The sequence below is a fragment of the Mustela nivalis genome (genome assembly GCF_964662115.1).
Source record: "Mustela nivalis genome assembly, chromosome: 5".
Classification (NCBI taxonomy): domain Eukaryota; kingdom Metazoa; phylum Chordata; class Mammalia; order Carnivora; family Mustelidae; genus Mustela; species Mustela nivalis.
This window is the reverse complement of record NC_139024.1, coordinates 80,157,226-80,182,540: the sequence shown is the minus strand read 5'-3', so window position 1 is coordinate 80,182,540 and position 25,315 is coordinate 80,157,226. Positions and strand designations below refer to the sequence as shown.

At 34.6% G+C, this 25,315-nt stretch overlaps 1 protein-coding gene across 9 annotated transcripts in view; it reads right to left on the bottom strand.

Moving 5' to 3' along the window:
- Positions 1 to 25,315, bottom strand: part of FAM184A (family with sequence similarity 184 member A) — a 119,803-nt gene that overhangs the window by 5,184 nt on the left and 89,304 nt on the right. For 7 of the 9 annotated variants that reach the window (XR_014311976.1, XR_014311977.1, XM_082731425.1 and 4 more), the window contains 6 exons: positions 19,985 to 20,197; positions 14,828 to 14,981; positions 10,582 to 10,709; positions 8,921 to 9,105; positions 8,337 to 8,483; positions 2,193 to 2,310 (listed from right to left, as the gene is read on the bottom strand). Coding sequence is in view for 7 of the 9 variants with exons in the window: in XM_082731425.1 (XP_082587551.1) it covers positions 2,193 to 2,310; positions 8,337 to 8,483; positions 8,921 to 9,105; positions 10,582 to 10,709; positions 14,828 to 14,981; positions 19,985 to 20,197 (945 nt within the window). In the remaining 2 variants the exon portion in view is untranslated. The remainder of the gene's footprint in view (positions 1 to 2,192; positions 2,311 to 8,336; positions 8,484 to 8,920; positions 9,106 to 10,581; positions 10,710 to 14,827; positions 14,982 to 19,984; positions 20,198 to 25,315) is intronic. The other 2 variants (XM_082731421.1, XM_082731423.1) reach the window with 1 other exon arrangement.

The window sequence follows — 25,315 nt, the reverse complement described above, 5'->3', positions numbered from 1 at the left end:
CCTATTCTCTGTTCCAAAGGGCTGACTATGCAGTTTGAGCAGCTTAACTTACATTCATGGAGTTGTGTATATGGTTTCGTTGTTTCTATAAAGGTGACACTGATTATCATTATTCTTCAGTACTGGAATACATTTGATCTTGTCTAATCTCCTCTCTGAGACCTCAGTGTTGACTTTTGAACAACAACAGTTTGATCTGCGTGGGTCCACCTACATGCTGATTTTCTTTTTTTGGATGAATGAAGTATTATAAATGTTATTTTTGTCTAATGGTTTTTTTAATAACATTCTTCTCTCCAGCTTACTTTACTGTCAGAATATGGTATATAATACATATAATATAGAAAATAGGTGTTAATTGACTTTGTTATCAGTAAGGCTTCCGGTCAACAGTAGTTTATTAGTAATCCAGTTTTCGGGCAGTTAAGTTATATGTGGATTTTCAACTATGCAGGGAGTTGGTGCCCCATAACCCCTGCACTGTTCAAGGGTTGACTGTACTACAGCAGTTCTAATCACTGACCAGAGAAAAAGTGACCAACATACAGTTAAATCCTCTGCCTTTTACTTCACCACCAACATGTGTCAACTGAACAGACTGTAAGAAGTAAACACATGAGTGTGAAATGCACGACTATGCTCTAGTAGAACCAGATACTTCAGCCCCTTCTTAGTTACCACTGTCATTTGCACCACCTCAGCCCATGTGCTTCAGAGTCTGCAGAATTGGTGTGTAGTAGGAAGAGTGTAGAACAATCCTTACCTGGATTTCTAATCTGTCACCAACTAGCTACGTTGCTTTGTGTTTGCTTTATTCTTTGAAGTCTAATGCCTATCCTGTTGTGAGGATAAAATACAACTCTGAGATCTTTAACATCTGTTCACTAAGAACTGGAAAAGCTATTTCTAGCATAGATGAAATAAATTACATTTCATCCCTGTGCTAACTTCATGTGTGGAATAGAAGGTAATCAGAGGAATCTATGAGGACTGTGCTCATGTTCACAATGCCTGGAAAATCCTGCCAATGTCTACTCCTGGGTTCCATAAGGAACCCCAATTGATAACTGGCTGCTTTTAGCAGGAACTTAATAGTCCCAGCCAACAGGATGAGTTTCCTAAATGCCAAAAAAGAGAAAGTTAAAGAAAAGACTTCAGAAATAAATGCTTCTAGGCTCTCTTTGCATGCTAACATCCATAGTTTTTAGTTGAAGAGATCAATGAACCAGTAGAGTGATTAACATTCTATGTTTAGTTTTACCCTGAAAAAAAAAATTTTTTTTAGTGACTATAAAAATTATTTTAAGTATTGATCAGGATATATAATTTTAGAAAACTCTAAAATGTTTTATGAGTTATTAAGACATTTGCATATTTCTTATTCTTCCATCCAAGTACTAACCAGGCCCACCCTGCTTAGCTTCCAAGGTCAGACGCATTCAGGGTGGTATGGCCATAGACTGTATTTCTCATTCTTGAAGAATAATGAAGTCAGTTTATTTATTGTTAAAACTGTATTTCCTTCCCTAATGGACTGCTCAGAGACCCTAACACCTCATTGGACCAAGATTCTCAAGAGAGGGGCGCTGGGTGGCTCAGTAATTAAGCGTCTGCTTTTGGCTCAGGTCATGATCCCAGGACCCTGGGATTCAGCCCCACAGCCCCAGCAGAGAGCCTGCTTCTCTCTCACCCACTGTTCTTACTTGTGTTCCCTCTCTGTGTGTCTCTGTCAAATAAATAAATAAAATCTTTAAAAAAAAAAAAAAAGACTCTCAAGAGAGAGTCTGTATCTTCTCTTAGTTAGAACCCTAAGAAAAATGGATCCCTTTCCTCATGGAGTATCTCCTTGGATCAGGGTAAAATAATACGACTAGCTGGAAGTACACAGTGCAGGCTAATGTGTGCATGTGTTCCTTCCTATCTAATTCTAATTCTACATGAACAATACACACCTTCAATAACATATTAACTGTATGTTGCCAAGGCACAATCCTCTTACGTAATACCAAATTTAAAATTACTTTATGTTTCTTATCCTTATTCATGAACATTTTTAATAAACTTTTAATCACAATGCACATATCTTATACTTTCAATTTTCATTTAGCATTACTTAATACTTAGCCAATAGACTGTTGATTGGCAAACATGGTAACTAACATGGTTACATCCCTCCCACCCCCAAATCTTACAATTAGTTTCTTTATGACTTGGTCTCTTTCTGTAAGCATGGCTTTTAATTCTGTAATCATCTGTATATCTTCTGGTTTTGATTCTCTCATTAGATATTTTTCTTCCATTTCTTCTAGTCTGAAAACAAGAAACCTTTTAGTTCATTGACAGGATTCAGACACATTCTTCTGTAATATCTACATGATTCAAATTAGTCCAATTGAACACATACAAAATTTAAAAGCAAACTTTTCTCCTTAAAATTTTTCAACATAATAACATGATTGTCTCAAATAGCTGTAGTATTATTAAAGGCTCTAAGGGGGTAGATGATGTTATTAAAGACTTTACAGATTACTTCCAGAAGAATTTCACCGATTGTAAGTCATTCAACAGTATGTCAGAATGAGGTGAGGTAAGCTCTGTAGAAGAAATGATATACTGAATAATACTAAGCTCTAAACATAGGTATGATGCTGGAATTGTGGTTTCACCATCAGGAGAACTTACCAAAAATACACTCCTGTGTGATGACATAAGGCTTGGTAACATAGAAAAGAGACAAGAAAAGATACAGAGAAAAGGGAAACAGGACACATACACGACATCATTCTTTCCTGGTTTATGGGAAACACAATTAAAAAATTCTGTATGATCAGCTAATACATAAACACTGTAAAAAAGATTCATCAGATAAGATAATTATTTTCTAGGCTGCTTCTGCCCAGAATGAGATAAGAAGGCAATAGGCCTGAATGCCACTGAAGACTCTAGAATAACGAAGGTTCCAAAAAAAAAAAAGACTCTGGAATAGAGGCCACCTTTTATAAGCAGAGGCACCACAGGCCCTGCAGAGTCTAAAAATATCGATATCGGAAAGGGCAGAATGAAGAGAATGCAAATGGAAACTGCTAGCTCAACTAGGGGTTTGGGCGGGGGGAGCAGAAAATTTAAATAATGACAGCAATTTAAAAATTTACTGTTTTCAAAGTAAAAGGACAGAATGTAAGCTCAATAAAAATTATGGTGAATGAAGATACACAGAGAAATGTATTCAACACACACTGAGTAACTTCTAGACAATCTATCATCTATCAGTGATCTACTCCCACTTCCCAATTCTAGAGGGGTCCAAGAATCTCTGTATTTTAAGAATTTTAGTAAAAAACTCCACTAACTCGGCCCAACCTAAAGTTCTAATCTCTTGGGTTCGGGAAGATTTGTGGGTAAAGGGAGGTGTGGGGTTAGGAAGTCAATGTCTCAGGATCAGAGATGACTTTGTCAATTCAGTTTGAGGTTAGTTTCACTATCTTTTATTCTTTTGTGATAATGCAGGCTGAGTGAAAAATCTGCTTCACTGGCTCACACAGAGGGACCTTGCATTTTATCATGATATGGCATTTTACGGGCAAAATTTTAAGAAGCCTGAGAAACAATGATCTGGTCAAGGAAGAAGGCATTGGGTTTATACCAGAGTCACCACAAGATGTCACTGTGGTACTTTATTGTTAAAAGCAAAAGAAGCTTTTTGAACTGCATCCTACAGCTGAACAAAAATACTTGGCACTAAGTAAATAGTTGCTAAAAAGCTCAATTTAATGCCTTATTTAAACCTATTATTAAACAAAATGAAAAATAAAACTATTATTTCTATTCTTTTGTTCTAGTACAATGAGAGGTTAAAGTAAAGGGAGTCTAAAACAGTCACTTAAAATCCCCAAACCACCTTTTTTGCTCTGGTGTATGTTCTACATACATTCTGCATACATATGTTCTACATACACCTCAATTCTAGTGTATGTTTTCATTTACCTACAAAATTGTTATCAGTTAAATATCACCAAAAAAAAAAAAAAACTTTAAAAAGATACCTTGATATTAAAAGGGAAAAAATAATTGATTATATTGAAGAAACAATTCATATAAACACAAATGGGAAAGCATTAAAGGAGAGAACAAGTAATATGATCTAGATTTAAATTGCAAATATACTTCCAGAATTGCTAAGTCTTTCAAAATTCTAATAGAACACGTGGCATTACTCTGATCCATTTCAAGTCAAAGCCTGGTCCCTTTCTTCAGCTGCCCCAAGCAGCTCTCTAGGCCTGCCTGGTTTCCCAAAGACTAGGTGTTAACAGCTGGTGCTGCAGGAATGATCTTACTTTGTTCTTCTTTAATCTTTCTGGTCACAAGAAGGAAGAGTTTTAGTCTGGTTCTGTATCTTAAATGGCTTTCACAACATATGCGTATCACCTTATTTCACAGGGCTCAAGCTGGCTTGCAGCAGCAATAACTAGCTAGAATCTAATAATATTGTTTTTTTGTCACATAATTTACATATTTTTAATTATTGCCTAGCTTCTGTTTAGAAAATGGATACAATTTTTCAGTAGTAATAATGGTTTTACTGCAGAAATAATCAAATCTTCCTGCTAAATTTTTAAGTTACAATGAATCAATTAAAAATATGAAAACTATATCAAAGATAGTCAGAAATGACCAAATTCTGAAAGATTAAAGCCTGGAAAACACTGTTTTGAGGGAAACATACAAGTTAGTCTTTTACTCAAAATATAGATTTCCATTAAAAGAAATACAGAGAGAAAAAAAACAAGTAAAACATATATAAATCTAATTAGGTCATTGTTGGATTCTCCCCTGGCATGCATGCCTGATTTTTTTTTTTTCTCCAACAATATATAGGTCAATGTCTAGGGTTTGTGAACAACAGAACCAAAAATATGAATACCTAAAAAAGTTGTATGAAATGCATAAAAATGTTTTCAAAGTGGCAGTTCTCCCATGCTTTTTTAAAAAAATAATTGACAAAGTCAGTAAACTGAGATTCTAGGCCAAACAACAGTATTGGCACAGAGGTATTTTAGAATCTTAATTGTATAAGGATAAACTCTATTATATCATCCTCTCTGGAATTTAAGAAAAGAAATATATAACGGAAGAAATTTAATGTTGCACCTTTAGTTCCCCATAATTTATGGGCATGGACTCTGATGCATGACAATAGAAATACTTTTTCCTTACATCACAAAGTTTATGAACACACCAGAATGGTAATTTAAAAATCAAACAACAACAAAGAACAATAAGATATTATGGATAAAAGAACTCAAACAACTTTTAAAGAGTAAGTCATTTGGGCATGGTAGAGTGTTACTTTTCAATTAGGGATTCCTGATCTATGTAATAGCCCTGTACAGAAAATTTGATGTTTCCCCCAAGAAGAAACTATCTTTTGTTCCAGTACAGTGAGAAAAGTAAGCTTAGACAAACAATAATTATCTCTGAACCCCCTTTTCTGCATAAAAAAGATTGAATATGATTCCAAATTCTTTATATGTTTAGATTTAGCTTAAAGTTCTTTAAAACCGTTCATTCTTTCATTTGTTTCTAAAACAAAAACTGCGACATACTAGACACAAGGTTTTTACTACAGTATCACTCAAAAATGAAACTATTTCTATAGAATATCCAAAAATCTAAGACTTTAGTACCCAGCATTAGAAAAGAGTTTTTTAAGTAATCATTCCATAAGAGCTACAGTACTCATTACCATTTCTACAATGTTTAGATGATACTTTCTGGTGTTTAAATTTCTAGTCCCCTCTTCCCTGATGTCCAAACAGGATTTGGGGTGGGAACAGAAGCAAGAAGCTTCCAGGTGCCCCAGAGGCCCCTCCACTCCAGGATTCAGCCCGACCCATGTTCGTTTCTCCAGTCCTTCCACTACCACCCACTTCCACAAATCCACAGGGTTTCTCCAATTTCAAAGATTTAAAGTCAGCCTGCAGTTGGTTAGGAACTTCAGTAAGATGCCCTTAGTCCTTTGCAATAGGCTGAGAACATTCAAGTCTTGTCCCCCAGCGTCTTAAGCTGGGATGCACTCTCCTTGCTCACCACCTCTGATCTAAGCTATTCAGCAGATTTCAAGCAGGCTTCATTTAGGAATATGAAACAGAAATATCCAGTTGTATAAAACTGTGCTTTCCAGTATGGTAGCCAGTAGGCCATTTGTGGCTATTTACAGTTGAATTAAAATTAAATGAAAAATTCAGTTCCTTGGTTGTACTAACCACAATTCAAATGCTTACCTGCCATTGTGTGTGGCTAATAACAATTGTACTGGACAGAGCAAATATAGGACATTTTCATTACCACAGAAAATCTACTGGACAGCACTGGTCCAAATATATTGGTATGTATGTTTGGCTTCAACTAAAAGAATAAATACCTAAGCTAAAGACTAATTAATTATATGATAGTGGTAGTTTTCTGTTGAAAAAAGAAATACAGTCGGTTAGCATGGACCTAATCTAACCTAGCATAAAACAAATGGTAGATCTAGAAAAGCAGATAAAATATTTGACTCATGAGTAATACTAGTTCTTTGATCATTAAAAAAATCACAATATAAAAAAGTAATTTGTTATCTGCTGAAAATTCATAATGTGTAAAACCACATAAATCAGAATAAAGTAGAAACAAACCTTTAATCTTTGTAAATTAACATTCCTAAGGAGACAGGACACATGGACAGACAGAGGGTGTTCTTTTTGTGAGCATGTTTTTTCAGACTGTGAAGAGGGGGATGCCAGGACTTCAGCCTCCGTCCAATGAGGCCAAGACAAGGGAAAGTAAACAGTAGGGTTTATTCTAACTAATTTTTGCAAAATGCCCAAGATTATGAGCACTTACTGTGGCTCCAAAGTATTTAAAAATTACCTCCCAAACGCTAAAGAATCACTTTGACTGAGAAAATGATCTCATGAGTTTCTTCAACATTTCAAGTGTTACATCACGAAGTAGTACATGCTATAGGAAATCCTCAAAAAAATTCATTCAGGAAACATTAGCATGCCTATTAATGTGAAAATTCTGTGTGTATCCAGGAGAGGGTGTCTCACTTTAGGAGCTACTGAAGTAAACGCTAACCACTTGGGGCTGGGGGAGCAAGGAGAGGGGAGCAAGGTAGGGGGTGTCTGTTTTTTGTTTCAGCTTAAGTGTGGGTATATATATACTACATATATGTAACAATATTTATCATGAGGCTTAATTAGTTAAATGGGTAAAATGTGAGAAGATGAGTTGGAGATTGGGGGGAAGGTAATCAGGTAGTAATGACACAGATTATTCTAGACTGTAAACACAGAATCAGAAGGAAACTGAGGTTGGTGTGGCTGACATGTGAGGATAAGGCACAGTGACATTAGGAGTTTTAAGTTTTACTTGGAGACTAAGGTTAATGGGATTAGTCACTATTTTGACTTTACTGAAGTATGTGGAGATATCTATATATTTTTATGCAGCTTTTTTAACTGGTTAGAAGAAGAGAGACTAAAGGTGAATAAATCATTTGCAGCAACAGCTTAGAATAGACTAATTCTGAGATCATTTAAGTTGAACTAGAGTTCAGGCCTCAGAGATGGGAGTGAATACTATTTGTACAGTGGCTGTTAACAGTTTATAAGTGTGTAGGAAAGAGAGGGGCTGTTAAATACTTCTTTAAAACATTAAGCAATAATTAGAAATCTTGGTTTTAACAATATTGGAGTTATTATATATGAGTAACTATTTCTGATATTTTATTTTCATTAATTTTTAAAATCAAAATTAAATGCTTATTTGTAGGAACTCCAACAATATCTATACAGAGCATAAAAAATAAAAAAGGAAGATTTTGCTCTTCCCCACCTCTAATACGGTGTAATCTACTCCCTAGAGGGAAGTACTATCATTAAATTTTGTATTTGTTTTTTAAGCTCTTTTGATTATTTGCATATAAAACATGTATTATTAGTGCATGTATGGGATCATAATATTCCTATTGGCCACAATATGCTCTTTTTCCTTAACATTATACAATGGACATCTCTAGAGTTTTCAGCATAGCATGACAGCTCATGATTCAGACAAGCTTTAGGCAAGGATTGTCCTAGTGGAACTGCAGCCATGGCAGCTGAGAGCCACTCAACTGCCTTATCCTCATTAATGAAAATATCACATTACAATTACCATCTGTAATACAGCACTTAAGTTTTCTTTTTAAAGTATCAATTAGATTTAAAAGAGTAGCTAATCTGAGGTTAGACACAGTCTCCTCAATTTATATCCCACATATGAATTTTCTTTAATACAATATGACTTACGACACTTGCAAAGCTGCATTTATTTCCTTGAGTAGCTCGTTAGTCTTATTAAAATCTGCCCGCATGATATTTTTCTCTCTGAGATGGTCTGCTGTCATGACATCCAGCTCTTTTTCAAGTCTCTTGTTTAAATCTTGTTCATGCAACCTGTTTAATTTATTTTTAGTTAAGAATATGTTATTCTGAGGTCAAGCTTTCAAAACTTTCTATACTCTACCAAATTTGAAATGGTTTTAGGTATAATATATAGAAAACTAATGGAAACAGCCTAAAGTAAGTTACTTACTTTGCTCTAATCTTCTAGCTTGTTAAAGTTGTCTCCTTTAATGCTTTTTAAATTCTATTTTATAAAGAGTTTAGTTAATAATACAATTTCCAAAGTTACTGAATGCATACACATTGTTCAAAATACAAACACTTCATCTATGTTCTAAATTATAGCAGTCAAGAAAAAAAGTAAGAAATGGTCTTCAATATCTGCTAGAAGACAGTTTAGTCATAAAAATAGGCTTGTATTTCTAACTACTATACAACAGTCTTTTGGATTACGCTGTATATTGCTTCTATTGTAATTAATGGCATACCTCATCTGTTGGTTAGATTCACTTCGTATTCTGAGAATTTCTTTCCCCTTAAATTCCAGTTCTTTGGTTAGGGCACTTATGTTTTCATGAAGGTGCTGCACCTCCTTATCCAAGTCTGAGATGTGATGCTCTCTGTGCCTTAATTCCTCTTGTAGATCTGTTATTCTACACATATGTTCCTTACTCTGCAAGGTACAAATAATTTTTTTTTTAAGTCACCTCTATGAGGATTAAGAATCACATGCTCTACTGACAGAGCAAGCCAGAAGCCCTACAAATAATTCTTAAAAGTTTCCTAATATTTGCTTTCTGCATTTATCTAAGGGAAAGAAAATGACAAATGTAATGACACTGCTTTAAAACCAAACTGCTAAAATAAAACCTAAGACCTCCTCTCTTCCCATCTGTAAGAAGTGTTTATACGGATACAGTTTACATGGATAATATCAGGGTGACAAGAGACCCAAAAGACCATAAAAGCACATCTCCCACACACTTTACAGATGAGGAAACGAATACCCAAGAGATATCTGTCCAAGGATGATTTATATGAACAACAGAGCTGAGAACAGAATGCAGGGCCCCTACACACTCACCAAGTTATATGGGCTTACAATAAAATTCTGGCACCATTATCCCTTCATTTAAAAAGGCCCTGCATCACGGAGGCTAGGCCAAAACACACACACACACACACACACACACACACACACACACACACACACACACACATCCTATGGCTCAGGAAGCAGACTTTCTGCTTAGTGTTGATGTAGCAGTTGCCTTGTCTGAAAGATAAGCTCCCTTCCATTTTCCTAGAAGTTACCATTTTCTACAATGTCTATCTATACATTGTCAATTCCAGTGTTGGCCTAGTTAGGAGAAAATAAAATTTCCCTCCATGGTTATAAAGTGACTCATTTAAAACTTCATAGCAGTGAAGAGAAAATTTGAGCTGATCATTTAACATAGCTAAAGACTAACAAAGTCAAAGTTTTAAGTCTAACAAATGAGGGCCTTCATTGCTCTATGCCTAGAAATCCATCCATCCATCCAGACATTTAAGATCATAAACTCTCTAACTGAAGGAAGTACACTTGGCCAAAGAGTAAAGTTTAAAAAGCATAAGTAGTACCTGTGTTACAGTGATATGGAAATATCAGTTATCTTTTTTCTTGAGCACCTGCTACCTCTATAGTTATGCTATCCAGTATGACTACTTAAATTCAAATTTAAATTATTTAAAAATTAAACAAAACCAGACATATAAGTCACACTAGACATACGGCCATGTGGCCAGTGACTGCCACAGTGGATAGAACAGATATAGAACAGGTCTATCATCTTGGAAAGTTCTATATAGTGCTGTTTCATAGTGTTCTGTCTTCACTCTTCATATTATTTATATTTTGTCTGCTTTCTTAAAATGCAAGTAAAACTCAAAATATTCAATTAAAAATTCATAAAATAAAATGAATTTTATGACCAATATACTAAAGTCAAGTTACCGATTTCCCTTTAAAAATAAGACTCTTCAATATAGATGATAAATAATAACTAGTGAAAATACTAGTTATTACAAAATAATTTTCAGAAAACTGTCAACATTCAAATCTATTCACATTTAAGGAATCATCACATAACAGAATGTCCTCCTTTACCTGTCTTCTGCTGATGTCTATGCTTCGCTCTAATTCCATTTTAGCAGCTGCCAATTCTTGATGATGACTATGCCGTAACAAATCAATTGCAGCTGCATGCTGATGGTTTAATTCTGAGCGCAAAGAGGCTGGAATACAAGGGGAATAAAAACTGTCCATGTATTTTAGAAATATTATTGATACTTCACATAAAAATTATAAAAGTCACAGAATATTATTTTTTAAAATTAGGACACCTGTATATGCCCATTTAGATATCCTAGACTATCACAGAATATCATGAATTTAAAGGTCATCTAGTTTTTTTTTTTTTTTTTAAGATTTTATTTATTTATTTGACAGAGAGAGAGAGGGAGAGCAAGCACAGGCAGACAGAGTGGCAGGCAGAGTCAGAGGGAGAAGCAGGCTCCCTGCCAAGCAAGGAGCCCGATGTGGGACTCGATCCCAAGACGCTGGGATCATGACCTGAGCCGAAGGCAGCTGCTTAACCAACTGAGCCACCCAGGCGCCCCAGGTCATCTAGTTTTGATAAGGATAAGAAAATTTTCCAACTGCTCAAAAGGATCAAGGTGTTTCATATAGGCTTTTGATTTGCCAGTAAGGTGTGAAAGGAGACAAAATGTTTTGTTTTGTTTTGTTTTTTAACTTTTCTCATTCACTATTAGAATACTAACATTTTAGAACTGAACAGTACTATAACATATGTTCATTTAGGAAGTACCTTCCCACCCAGGTAAGAATTCTTCCACATAGTTCTGAAAGATGTTAAAAACTGGCAGGTGAATGCTTTGATTTGTAAGTCATGAGTTTGATTTGAATTTGAGATTATTTGATACAATCCACACTTATTGAATGCCACGTATTACATGAAGGGAGAACAAAATATGGCCCTGTTCTAATAACTGCACGGGTTAGAGGGAAAGGCATCATGCCAGAGAATTAAGTGGAACAGCAGAGACGAATATTAGCTATAATGAAAGCACAGTGGTAGAAGAATCCAGATGTCCTAGGAGAAAGAAATTGGGAATGCTATCACAAAGGAACTATCACAATAACTCACTCTAAATCACTTGAGTAAGGGTTCTCCCAAGTGGAGAAAGAGAAAAGCATTAATGAGGAGGGGATAACATATGCAAAAGCAGAAAACCAAATCTATGAGGTAAACTGTAAAAAGATTGGTATGCTGGGTGCCCACAGAGCACATGGTCAGAGTAGAAAGAAAATGGAGCCAAGTCTGAGAGAGTTTTAGCACAAAATGCTGTTGACTTTATGTTTGAGTTTATGGTTCTCAATCTGGGATATATGTGGCAGTACATCTGAGGGAATTTTAGAGTATACATGATCGTCTTCTGAAACATGATTTGTACTTGAAGATTTTGAGGAAAGCCATTACTTTCACATTAATACAAAAGAGATATGAATAAAAGGCAAATTGTACATTTTAAAGCTAAAACATGAGACAACTTCAAAAAAAATGCTGTGCTTGGAGCTAGTCATGTTAGGCTCTTCCTGAGGCCTCCATGTAGGTTCAGTCTCCCTGGTGTTAAGGGCTACTTCTGTGAAAAAACTTGACAGGCACTGAGGTAGGACACGGGAGTTACTGAAAGATTTAAAGTTGGGAAGTTCCATGGTGAGATTTGAGTCTTAACAAAGATTAGCCAGATGGGAGTCTGGAGGGTGAATTGCAGGAAAAAGATCAATGAAAAGGTTATGGTAATTACCCAGGTGAAAAATGATATGACCATGAACTGTGTATGACAAAAGGACTCAAGAAGAGAACAGATATAAGGAATATCTAAGGGAAGGAACTAACAGGGTGTGGAAGCAAAAGAAAAGAAGTTAAACGCATCTTCTACCTTCCTGGCTTGGGCAACTGGTAAACAGTAATACTCTAAATTAAAATGGGAGCTATAGGATTTGGATCTGAGGGAGATGGTAAGCTAATATTTAAAAATGTAAAATTAGAATATCTAACTTCCTAATGTGCAGTAAGAAGCAGAAATCTAATTCACAAGGAAAGCAGTTTGGTCTTAAATACATATTTGGAGTTACTAGCAAAACAGATGGTACTTAAAAGCCATAGTTGTGAATCCAAACAACCAGGAAAATCCTGAAAACCAAAAAACGGAGCAGAGCCCTGGGAACTAAATCCTGGGAAACAGCAGTATTTAACAGATACATGGGAAACAGGACTAGCACATGAGATTAAAGAGCAGGGAACGGAAAAGTAGGAGTGCAGTGGAATTTTGAAGTTAAATGGTGACCTCAGGGAGGGTAATTTCAACGGATTAATGGGGGCAAACTTAGACCTGATGGATCCTGACAAAGGACTAAGTATCCAGAATACATGAAGAACTCTCCAAACTCAACAGTTTTTACAAACAATCCAGTTAGAAAAGATATAAAGATGGCAAATAAACACATGAAAACATGTTCAACATCATTAGCCATTAGAGAAATGCAGAGTAAAATATACAACACAGTGACATCAAATGTTGGTGAAGATGTGGAAGAAAACTGTCACTCATTCACTGCTGGTGAAGATGTAAAATGGTACAGCCATTCTGGAAAATAGTTGGGCAGTTTCTTTAAAAAAAAAAAAAAAAAAAAGCTAAGCCTACATCATCATATGACCCAGCTCCACTCCTGGCATTTATCCCAGAGAAATGAAAATTTACATTTACACAAAACTGGAAACACCAGATGTCCTTCAATGGGTGAAGGACAGCAACTGTCCTTCAGCAATAAAAAGGGACAAACTGCTGCTACATACAACTACCTGGACCAATCTCTAGGGAATTATGCTGAGTGAAAAAAAGCGATCTCCAAAAGGTTACATGCTATTACATTTATAACATTTTTAAAATGACAAAATTACAGGAATAATGGTGGGGAGGAAAGGGAAGTAGATATTGCTATAAATGGACAACAGGGATCAACACGGTAATGGAAGTATTCTATGCCTTGATAATGTCAGTGTCAATATTCTGGTAGAGATAAGAACTATAGTTTTTGGGAAAATGGATAAAGGGCGCAGAGTATCTCTTTGTATTATCTCTTACAAGCTGATATGAATCTATGACTATCTCAAAGTAAACTTTAATTTAAAAAAATCATAAAAAGTCCTTTTGCAGTAGAGAGGCATTGAAATCAAGTTTCAGTGGACTAAACAATGGTGCTAACACTGGGCCTGTTTTACTTCTCACACTGCTGTGGAAAGTCTGTGCTTCCTGTGGACGAGAATTTTATAGATTGCCTCTACCTTTGACTATAAGCTGCTTCTTTATAAAGATAGAGCTGCAGTTCATTTTTTAATTCTTCTTTGCTCAGCAGTTTCTGTAGCATGTAAAAAGATATCTCACAAATGTCTGATAAATAGTCTCAATATGATTTTCACCCTAGCTATCACAGTGGCTTGTAAAGGAGGAAAAGGAGAGAGCTCTGATGACTTGGCCTAGGGCTCCCAGCAACAGTAGAGACAATGAACTGGGTCAAATGGCTTTGCTTTTGGGGCCCAAGGGATCCACAACACTTTGTCTTTTTTATTCCCAATTCCTATTGGAAAGGGTACACCACTGAAATGTGACAACATACAATAAAAACTCTTAAGAGAATTAGGGGGAAAAAAAAACAAACAAAAGGAAAATGAGATAGTAGGAATAAAAAGTTCTTGAACAACACCAAAACAATTCTTTAAATACATATGCAGTTTTCCTTCAAATCTCAACTGATCTCCTTATAAAAAGGGCAGTGATTTGATTACTTCAAAGATTAAAATCCCATTAAAGAAATATCTGAAAAATACCTACATAAAAAGTCAGACCTGAACATGAATTTTCTTCTAAAAACAAAATCCTGGAGTGGAGAATACCATATGACCATCAAGTCTAAGGACATGTGGCTCCATGCCTATTTACTCCTTTCAGTCACTATGGAATGGAAAGTTTGAATGTCCTGACTCCGTTTAGTCCCTTAGGGTAGGTAGAAGCACCAGTGAGTGTTGCTTACACAGCCAGAGTACGGGAAAGTTGAGGGGACCTCCCCTCACTGTTTCTGTTCTAACCATTCTACTCCTCCACACTCACCTCTTCATCTGGTAACTTCAAATATACAAAACACTTTGTATATACAAAATACATATTCATTTTGGTGTTTCAAAATTTTTTTAAAAAGCTGTGATTTCATACTGAGTTTTAAAGGAGAACATGCAAATAAATATGACAAAATTATAATCCTTTCAAAATACCAAGCATAGCCTTTCCTTCATCTTCTAATTCAAACCGAAGAGTCTGAAGTTCCTGTTCCATTTCTATCCGGAAGCCCTCCATTGACTCTCTGTGTGCATCTTTTAATGACTGAAGCTCTGCAGAATGTTTTTGTTGTAAATGATTTTCAAGAGCCTAAAACAGGAGAAACATACTCAAATTATTCAGGAAGGAAATGCAAACAAAATAAAAAATTACTAAAACTCAGTTATTAAAAATAATTTTTTTAAATTAACATATAATGTTTTATTTGTTTCAGGGGTACAGGTCTGTGAATCATCAGTATTACACAATTCACAGCACTCACCAAACTACATATCTTCCCCAATGTTCATAACCCAGCTACCCTATCCCTCCCCCCACCTCAGCAACCCTCAGACTAAAACTCAGTTATTAAGAAAAGGTATTCGTAATTCATTTTTAGGAAAATTAGATAAAAGAAAATGGCCTTTAGAAAATAAATCAGTAGGGTCACTTCAGTAGAACAAGCCTTATGAAATCAGTTTAATTCAATAGAGCATGTCTGAATTGGGATATGGGTGGGCCCTTTACCTAAGGTCCTTTTCAAATAAAGTCACTGTCTGAAGTTACCTGAAGGAGGGTAAGCCACCTAAATTAATGCATAATTTCTCTGTGTGCACAAAGTTAGGAAAAAGAGAGGAGAGGGGCATTAATAAGAAAAGATCTTTTGATCAGAAAGAGATGGCGATGGCTTTTACAACTGCAACCTTATCAAACATTTTGTAGCACCTTTCTATAGGCATTTGCAAACAGAAGCGAAGGTGTGAAAGTAGGTAATTGGAAAAGTAAACAAACCTCTCATGTGATTAGTTCTATAAAACTGAACAGAGAAAACATACCGCATGTCACTGAGACTAAAAGAAGGTATGTGGTCACAGGAAAAAACAGAGCTCAGGGTACTTCAAGTTTAGAGACTAAACTAAGCCAGGAAGGGTTTTTCTTAGCATAATCAGCAACATGATGGGTTTCTGAGAAAGACAGGGTTATATTTCTTTAACCATTACTCTATAAAACTCTATAAAATACTGTTTTATAAATTAGTATTTGGCTACTAATGCTCACTGTTTCTAAAGTGTTTTATTTCTGAAAAATAAAAGCATAGGTTTCTTCAAATACAGCAATATAAAGGGCTTTTAGTTTAGATGTTAGCTTAGCAACCTAATAACAATAAAACTGCAGGTTCTGATTTCTTTTGAAACAGGATTCAGATTTCACAGAGTCTGAATATATAAAATTAAAGTACTGACACAAGAGCTTATGTGTTCTAATTCACAAATGATATCAATGAATAGGTTATTTACCATTGAGGGCTTATTGTGTGTTTATGGGCCATACTGAAGAACAGTTGACATAAAATACTAGGCTCAGCTATACAACATAGTGATTCAACACTGATGAACACTAGGAAATAATCACCACGGTAAATCTAGTTACCATCCGTCACCATTCAAAGTTATTACAATATTATTGACTATATCCCCATATCTTGTCTTATAACTAGAAGTTTGTACCTCTTAATTCCTGTCACCTTTTTTGCCCATCCCACCCCACCCCCGTCTCCTCCCCTCTGGCAACCACCAGCTTGTTCTCTGTATTCATAAGTCTGTTTAGATTTTGTTTGTTCATTCGTTTTGCTTTTAAAATTTTCTACATATAAGTGAAATAATGCAGTAATTGCCTTTCTCTAACTTATTTCACTTAATAGCCCATAGGTCCATCCATGTTGTCACAAATGGCAGATTTCACTTCTTTTTAATGGCTGAGTAATATTCCATCACTCAGATTCCACAGCTTCATTATCCATTCATCTATCGATAGACACTTAAGCTGCTTCCATATCTTGGTTATTTTAAATAATTTTAAATATCTTGTATTCTTTGGGTAAATACTCAATAGTGCAACTGCTAGATCATAGAGTAGTTCCATTTTTAACTTCTTGAGGAAACTCCATACTGTTTTCCATAGTGGCCGCACCGGTTTGCATGCCTACCACCAGTGCAAGAGGCTTTTCTCCACATCCTTGCCAATGCCTATTGTTTCCTGTGTCACTGATTTTAGCCATTCTGATAGGTGTTAGGGGATATCTCATTCTAGTTTTGGTTTGCATTTCCCTAGTGATAAATGATGTTGAACATCTTTCCATGGGTATGTTGGATATCTGTGTGTCATCTCTGGAGAAATGCCTGTGCATGTTTCCTGCCCATTTTTAATTGGATTATTTATTTTTTTGGGTGTTGATTTATATGTTCTTTATATATTTTGAATATTAACCTTATATCAAGATATGTCATTTGCAGATATCTTCTCCTATTCAGTATTTCCTTCATTGTGCAGAAGCTTCCTTTTTTGATGTAGACTCAAAAGTTTATTTTTGAGTTTATTTTTGCTTTTATTCCTTGCCTAAAAGGAACCTATCTAGAAAAAAGTTGCTATGGCCAATTTGAGAGAAATTACTGCTTGTGCTCTCTTTTAGGATTTTTATGGTTTCAGGTCTCACATTTAGGTCTTTAATTCACTTTGAATTTATTTTTTTGTATGGTGTAAGGAAGTGGTCTAGTTTTCCCAACATCACCTGTTGCGGAGACACTTTCCCATTGGATATTCTTTCCTGCTTTCTCAAAGATTTATTGACCATATAACTGTGGATTTATTTCTGGATTTTCTATTCTGTTCCATTCATCTGTGTGTCTTTTTTGTACTAATAGTGAAATGTTCTGATCACCACAGCTTTGTAATGTAACTTGAAGTGTGCAATTGTGATGCCTCCAGCTTTGCTTTTCTTTTTAAAGAATGCTTTGGCTATTCAGGGTCTTTTGTGGTTCCAGCCAAATTTTAAGATTGTTTTTTCTAGCTCTGTGAAAAATGCTGTTCGTATTTTGATAGGGATTGCATGAAAATCTGTTCTTCCAACCCATGAGCATGGAATGTTTTTCCATTTCTTTGTGTCATCTTTAATTCTTTCCTCAGTGTTTTAACGTTTTCAGAGTACAGGTCTTTCACCTCTTTGATCTGGTTTATTTCTAGGTATCTTATTATTTTTGGTGCAATTTTAAATGGGATTGTTTTCTTAATTTCACTTTCTGCTGTTTTGTGATTAGTGTATGGAAATGCAACAGATTTCTGCACATTAATTTTGTATCCCGTGATTTCACTGAATTCATTTATCGGTTTTAGCAGTTTTTTGGTGGAGTCATTCAGGTTTTCTCTATATAGTGTCATATACATCATATCATATCATCTGCAAATAGTGAAAGTTTTACTTCTTTCTTCCCAATTTGTATGTTTTTTATTTCTTTTTGTTGTCAGACTGCTGTGGCTAGGACTTTCAGGACTATGCTGAATAAAAGTGGTGAGAGTGGACATCTTTGTCTTATTCCAGACCTTAGGGGAAAGGCTCTGTTTTTCCCCATTTTGGATGATATTAGCTGTGAGTTTTTCCATGTACAGCCTTTATTATGTTGAGGTAGGTCTCCTATAACTTTGTTGAAGATTTTATTGTGAATCAGTGTTACACTTTGTCAAATGCTTTTCCAGCATCTACTGAATTGATCATATGATTCTTATCTTTTCTTATTGACATGATGAGTTTTCTGTATAAAATATCATGTCATCTGCAAATTGTGATAGTTTTACTTTTTCTTTATCAATGTGGATGCCATTTATTTTTTTCTTATCCAACTGCTGTGGCTAGGACTTCCAATACTATAAAGTGGCAAGAGTGGGCTTCCTTGTTTTATTCTTGGTCTTAAAGAAAAAGCTTTTTGTTAAGTATGAGGATAGCTGTGGGTTTGTCAAATATGGCCTTTATTACGTTGAGGCATGTTCCATCTATACTCATTTTATTGAGTTATCATAAATGAATGCTGGTTTTTGTCAAATGCTTTCCCTGCATCTGTTGAGATGATTATGTGATTTTTATCCTTCATTTATTAATGTAGTAATTACTCTGATTGCAGATATTGAACCATCCTTATATCCCTGGAATAAAACCCATGTGATCATGATGTTCAGACTTTTTTCAGTGTATTGTTAAATTTGCTTCATTAATAATTTGTTAACAGTTTTTGTACCTATACTTATTAGGGATAATGGAAATAAGGCCTAATTTTGACTAAAGAAACTTCCTTAACTTTTTGGACAAGATTGAGAGACTACAACTTACTGTATAGGCAAATTAATGGTTTTTAAAGGAATATGACTTTTTTGTTTTAACAATTTCTTTATAGCCTACCAGTTCTTTGGTAGTTCCACAACCAAATAAAGGATTAAGAGCAATCTATATCAGTAACAACTACATATGGGGAAAGTCATTGTTAGTAAAACTTCATTTTTCTATCAAATATTTATCTTAATTATCACAAGGTCCTTAGAAGAAATTGAAAAATATGGTATAAAGAAAGAAACCGAACCAAAATTAATTACACTAAGACTATGTCAAACTAGTGTTTTCATAAGAAAGAAATAATGAATATGGGGAGATTTCAGCATACAATTTAATTCCCCCAATAATGTCTCTATTTGATTTAAATCTCTTTTGCATGATCTGTCCGTCACTACTTTTCACATAGCCTTTGGGGCTGTATATAGGGAAAGGTATCATTTTAAAAATGTCTCCAAATTTAATTTCATTGTGAATTTTGTATATAAGGGAGAAGAAGTGTAAGGAAAAAAAAATGTGGTATTAAGAAAAAAATAAATCCTGGATATATATGTGTCTTTTGTAGATCCAGCCTGAAAGAGGAAAATTAAAAATTTGATGAAAGACTATTATAAAAGTTCAAAATTATACTAAGTGATTACTGTGGTTACAGCTCAGTAGGGCTATGCTAAATTTATTTAACCGCTGTTAACTATATGACAAAGCAGATGGTGTATTAGTCTCATCATGAACTCAGCATTATGTTGGGAGACAGAAATAAAATGTTGGCCTTATTTTAGCTGTGTAACTGGGGTGTATGTTTAATCATTCTGACCCCCAGAAGAAGTCAGATTCTAGAAAACACAATGAAATAAAGCAATATATAATTTGGAGGCAAAAAATGAATTCTTAAGAACTTGAAAGCTGGTGATTATTAGGCTGTTGGATTACCCTTGAACATATATCATATTAAACTTACTCTTTGTTCCTTTTCTTTTTCTTCTTCCATAGTTTGAAATGCAAGGACATGTGCTTCTTTTAAAGATTTATGTCTCTGTTGATGTTGTTCCTCTAACTCTTCAAGCTCTTGTGTAAGTCGTTGTCGTTCTTGTGTAAACTGGGCTTGTAGTTGCTGCAAAGAAGTCTGAGACTGGGAAAGCTGCATTTCCAGATTCTGTTTCAGCAAGGAAATCTATGCCACAGAATGGTACACAATGAAGAATAAGTACAAGGCATATTTCACAAATTGCCAGTCTAAGGGAAAAAAGCATGTCAACAATATTAACTATGGTAAAATAATTGCCTTAAATAAGTATCCACTTAAAATGTTTTAAAATATTTCATAGATACTTAATATTTAGGTATCACTACTTTAAAATCTATTTTTAGTAATTATCTTTAAAAATAGACTGTTTTAGTGGTATTAAGTTTGTGGACTCTCTAAAGAACACTGTAGCCCATTTTTAGGAATATACCTATTTGTTACAATGAACACCTATGTTACACTGCAATAAAAATTTATAATATGAAATAAAAATGGGACAACAAATGTTAATGTATTTATTAGGTTATGGTTACCTCAAGGAGATAGTATAAAAAGCTAAACTGCTTATTTGTGAGGTGGTAAGGTTGAGTAGTTAAGAATGTGGGCTCTGAGTTAAAATCCTAGCTCTGCCACTTGCTCTATTAATACTTCACCAGGGTGTTTCAGTTGAAGAGTGTTACTACACACAGTTCACTTAGAATGGCCCCTGACATGTAGTAAATGCTCAATAAATATTAACTAAGATTATTTGGGAATTTAAAAATTACTCTTTAACAGATTTATCCATTTATAACTTAGAATCCTTATGTAAACAAAAAGGATTTTCACTTTTGAATTTTGATTTAATTCAAAAGATTTGCAAACCTTCAAGCTTTTTAAAAACCACAAATATCCCCAAATCCTCTATTTATAGCCTCGCAATGACAGGTACTCTTCTTTAATTAAGAAAAGCTAATCTGTTACTCCTTTTGTACACAGACATCACCCTTAATATGTCTACATATTATGTGAATTGCAGAATAGAAATATGAAACGCTTGTATATGTATGTGTGTGTATATATATATATTTTTCCACATATACATTTGATATAACCATTTAATTTTATCTATTTCTCTTCTCATAAACAGGAAACTGTAACTTGGAATTAGATTACTCAACCATATTCTAATAGAAGTCTGAAGCTAAGGAGAACATAGGAGAAGCAGATAAAAGTTGTCAAATGTGTTCCATTCAGTAATTTAAGATACATGTTTACACACAAGTAAAACACTTTCTATGGCCAAGAAGGCTAAGGGAGAAAGGACACTATAAAGTGAGTATACATAAATGGGAAAAGATTTTTTGATTGATGGAAGGCAGATATAGGATGCTTCAGATGTTTCACAAAGGAAAAAGGGTCTGGGTAAGAAAAAAGGGGAGAATCACCACAGATGCAAAAAAACAAGAAGGAAAAATAAGGACAGTGTTATAGCAACAATTAAGGCCATATCTGTACAGCTGGAAGACTAAGACAAATTATACTATGTGACTTACCATTTTATGCAAAGAAAATCAGAATGAAATGAATATTAGGAACAACCCAGAAAGAAAAAGTAAATCATAAAAGGGTAAAGGGCAATAAATATGTGTGTTCGTGAACACTAATGTGTAATTGGTAGAGTCATTTTCTTCCCAGCTAGCTGGTTCTTGAAATAGAAAAGGCACCTGCCTACCCTACTCTCTTCCCAAGTTCAACCCTTGTCACAGACCCAGCATGGGGACCCATGTGGCTGCCTTGTCTGTGGTGAAAACTTAAAAAACATATATGGGAACATTAGGAAAAGACTATGTTACATGTAGAATAATAACTGATATTGTCAAAGCTACTAATTGGCCCCTGGCTAAGTAGGGACAAAAATCCAGTCAGTGAACAAACTACTCATGAAGCTGTCTACCCTGACAAGCATTTGCATTGACTCAAAGGGAAGGGGCCCGTTTCTCCAATTTGCACACAGTGCTACATGTGCTAGTAGTAGCCCTGGGGCCAGTACTCCAGTTAAGTGTGCACTGAGGGATAAGCCAGTCAGTTCATAGCAGTGTATCTGATTTTCTGCAATACCCACTTCAAAAATTCACTGCATTTGTGGAATTTGAGAAAAGGCAGAGGATCATAGGGGAAGAGAGGAAAAATGAAACAAGAAGAAACCAAAGAGGGAGAAAAACCACAGAGGACTCATAATCTCAGGGAACAAACTGAGGGTTGCTGGAGTGGAAGGGAGTGGGAGAGATGGGGTGGCTGGGTGATGGACACCGGGGAGGGTATGTGCTATGGGGAGTGCTGTGAACTGTGTAAGACTGATGACTCACAGACCTGTACCCCTGAAACAAATATGTGTTAATAATAATAATAATAATAAAAGAGCTCTTATATGTTAATCTGACTACAAGTGGCTCACACTTTAACTATTTAAGGATGAAACCTATGAAGAAATACAACATTTAAAATGAGGTATTATAGTCGTATAGTTATATATTTAAAATCAAAGCACACTTTCAAACCTCTCTAGCTTAAATAAAATATACTTAAATATTTTACTTAATATTTTATACTTAATATACTTTACCGTGAAAGAATTCCAAAGTATATTTTTCATTTTAGGATATAAGATTAATCTTTGCAACTATGCTGGATAAAACACACGCAAAAAGACATTATCATGCAATGTAGTGTTCAAATACACTTGGTTTAGATATTCTGTATTCTTAACTTTGAAAGCACACCAAAACAATATTAAGGCTATCTAAAATCTCTGGATTCATGCTCAAGACCATTACATGAATTATATGCAGAAAGCCTTTATCATGCAATACAGCATCAAAACTTCTTTGTTGATTTTATAAATAAATTAGTAGCACTGCATTAAATTGTCAGCCTTTATTCAACATGAAAATTACATGGCACTTTAAAACAGAAATAATGAGCAAAGCAATGTAAAATGAACTCCTGTTTTATAGCTGTAATTTAAGCAGCTGAATTTAGTATATTTTATGGAAATACATATTAATATACAACTTCATTAATTCAAAATAAAAGAAAACAAAAATAGACTATGTGTCAAATAGTTTGGGCAATCTTGTTCAGTACTTTTTTTTTTTTTTAAAGATTTTATTTATTTATTTGACAGAGATCACAAGTAGGCAGAGAGGCAGGCAGAGAGACAGAAGAAGCAGGCTCCCCGCAGAGCAGAGAGCCCGATGCGAGGCTTGATCCCAGGACCCTGAGATCATGACCTGAGCCGAAGGCAGAGGCTTTAACCCACTGAGCCACCCAGGCGCCCCTTGGTCAGTACTTTTATTACAAAATTATAGAAAGGGATTTGTTGACTAAATGAAAATTGTTGTTCAAATTTTATGTTCAAAGTACGTAGTATATGTATTAGTTTCTACACATTTGTTCTAATTTTAAATGTTAATGCTTTTTATTTTGTTGGTTTTAAATAAACCAGAAGAATCCTTATTTCAAAAAAGACTTTTAGTCCTCTGTTAAAAATTCATACCACAGGTGTTTAATATACATTTTATAACATATTCTACTGATTGACAGATATGAGGTACTTTGTAAATAATTTTAAAGGCCAAAAGTAATTGCCACTCTGATCTCTACCATTTAAAATACTGATGTCTTTTTGAAAATAGTGCTGTAAAATTTTCAAAAACATGAAAATTAATATGGATATTAATATGGGTACGTTTTTGTAGAGAAAGGAAAGCTTTACCTATTTACTACAGTCAGTTTCACAAGGATTCTGTCTCTTCACAGCGGTGCATGAAAAAACACCCTCAAAATAGAATCAAATCTGAGTTACCGGATCTGATAGGATGTCAACATGGTACATGGAATTATGTTAAGTCAAAATATTTATCATTTTTGACAAGAAAGGTCAACGCAAATTCTTAGAAAGTCTAACCATATGATATTCAGTTCAATACTTTCAAATATATAGGGCAACATTAAAAACTGCTAACAGAGGCTTGGAGGACAGTAAAGATAATTTATTACTATGTCAAAAACTTAGATAAATGTTCACGTAAAATGTTTGAAGGTCCCTGAATATTTTAATTCCTTTTTCCCCCTTTTGAACCACTAATTTGCTATTTTTAAAGAGTCTAGCTAAGAAAATAAATTTATGTGTAGGGTAATTATGGCTATTCTGAGAAAATTCTGAATTGTTCATAATTTCTTGGTATTTTTCTAAGAAAACCTATGAAGTGAGTTTATCAATTAAGAACCACAGCAATGCCTACTTAATGTCCTTAAGCTATTTTGGTAATATGTTCCCACTCACCCCTTCATTCTTTGTTGAAAAAAATTAGAAAGCTTTTATAAAGGACAAAGGTATCCATAACCACTTGTTTTTTAGAACAAGACAGTCTGTAACAGAAAACTTGCATGGAAGGCTGGGAAAGAATGTGTGGAAGGGGTGGGGAGATGCTCACCCTGCTCAACAGCACTGACAAGATGGTATTTTGTTTGGATGATGACAGAGTGGAAGAACTGATCCTCAGTGACTATGTTACAAAAGGAAATTAATTAATGGGAATTTCATTGTGTCACCAATCCCTTTTACGTTTTTTGTAAGAGATGAATCAAGGTGTTCCCTTTCTAGTTACTAACATTTAACTTCAATTTAAGGTAGTTTTTTCATTTATAACTATTTAAGAAAATGTAACTATGTTGTCACAAGTATTCTGAAATACAGTTAATTCTGATAATAACCTTATTTATAGATTCTTACTCCTACTCCAGTTAGTACATATGGTTTATATACAGTGGTTCTGGTTTAATATAGTGGCCCAATTTGTTACTATATGTGAATTTCTTTTTTTAAATATGTGAATTTCTAAATGTAGCCTTATTTCACCAACACTGAAATATCTTTGTCGCATATTTTTAAAATATATTTTTAATGGTGTTAAATGTATTCATGTATTTATTTTTTTATTTTATTTTTAATAAAGATTTTATTTTTAAGTAATCTCTCCACCCAATGTGGGCCTCGAACTCACAACCTCAAGATCAGGAATCCCATGTCCCACCAATGGAGCCAGCCAGGTACCCCTTTGTTCATGTATTTCTAATTATTTTTTACACAGAAAACAAGGTTTAATATTAAAAGTAGACAAAATGTTTTCTATATAGTAGAAAGAATTTAGAAAGGTATGACAAAATAGTTTCACTCCAGAAGTATCAAAATTTCACAGAACATCTCCCAACTCAAGCTTT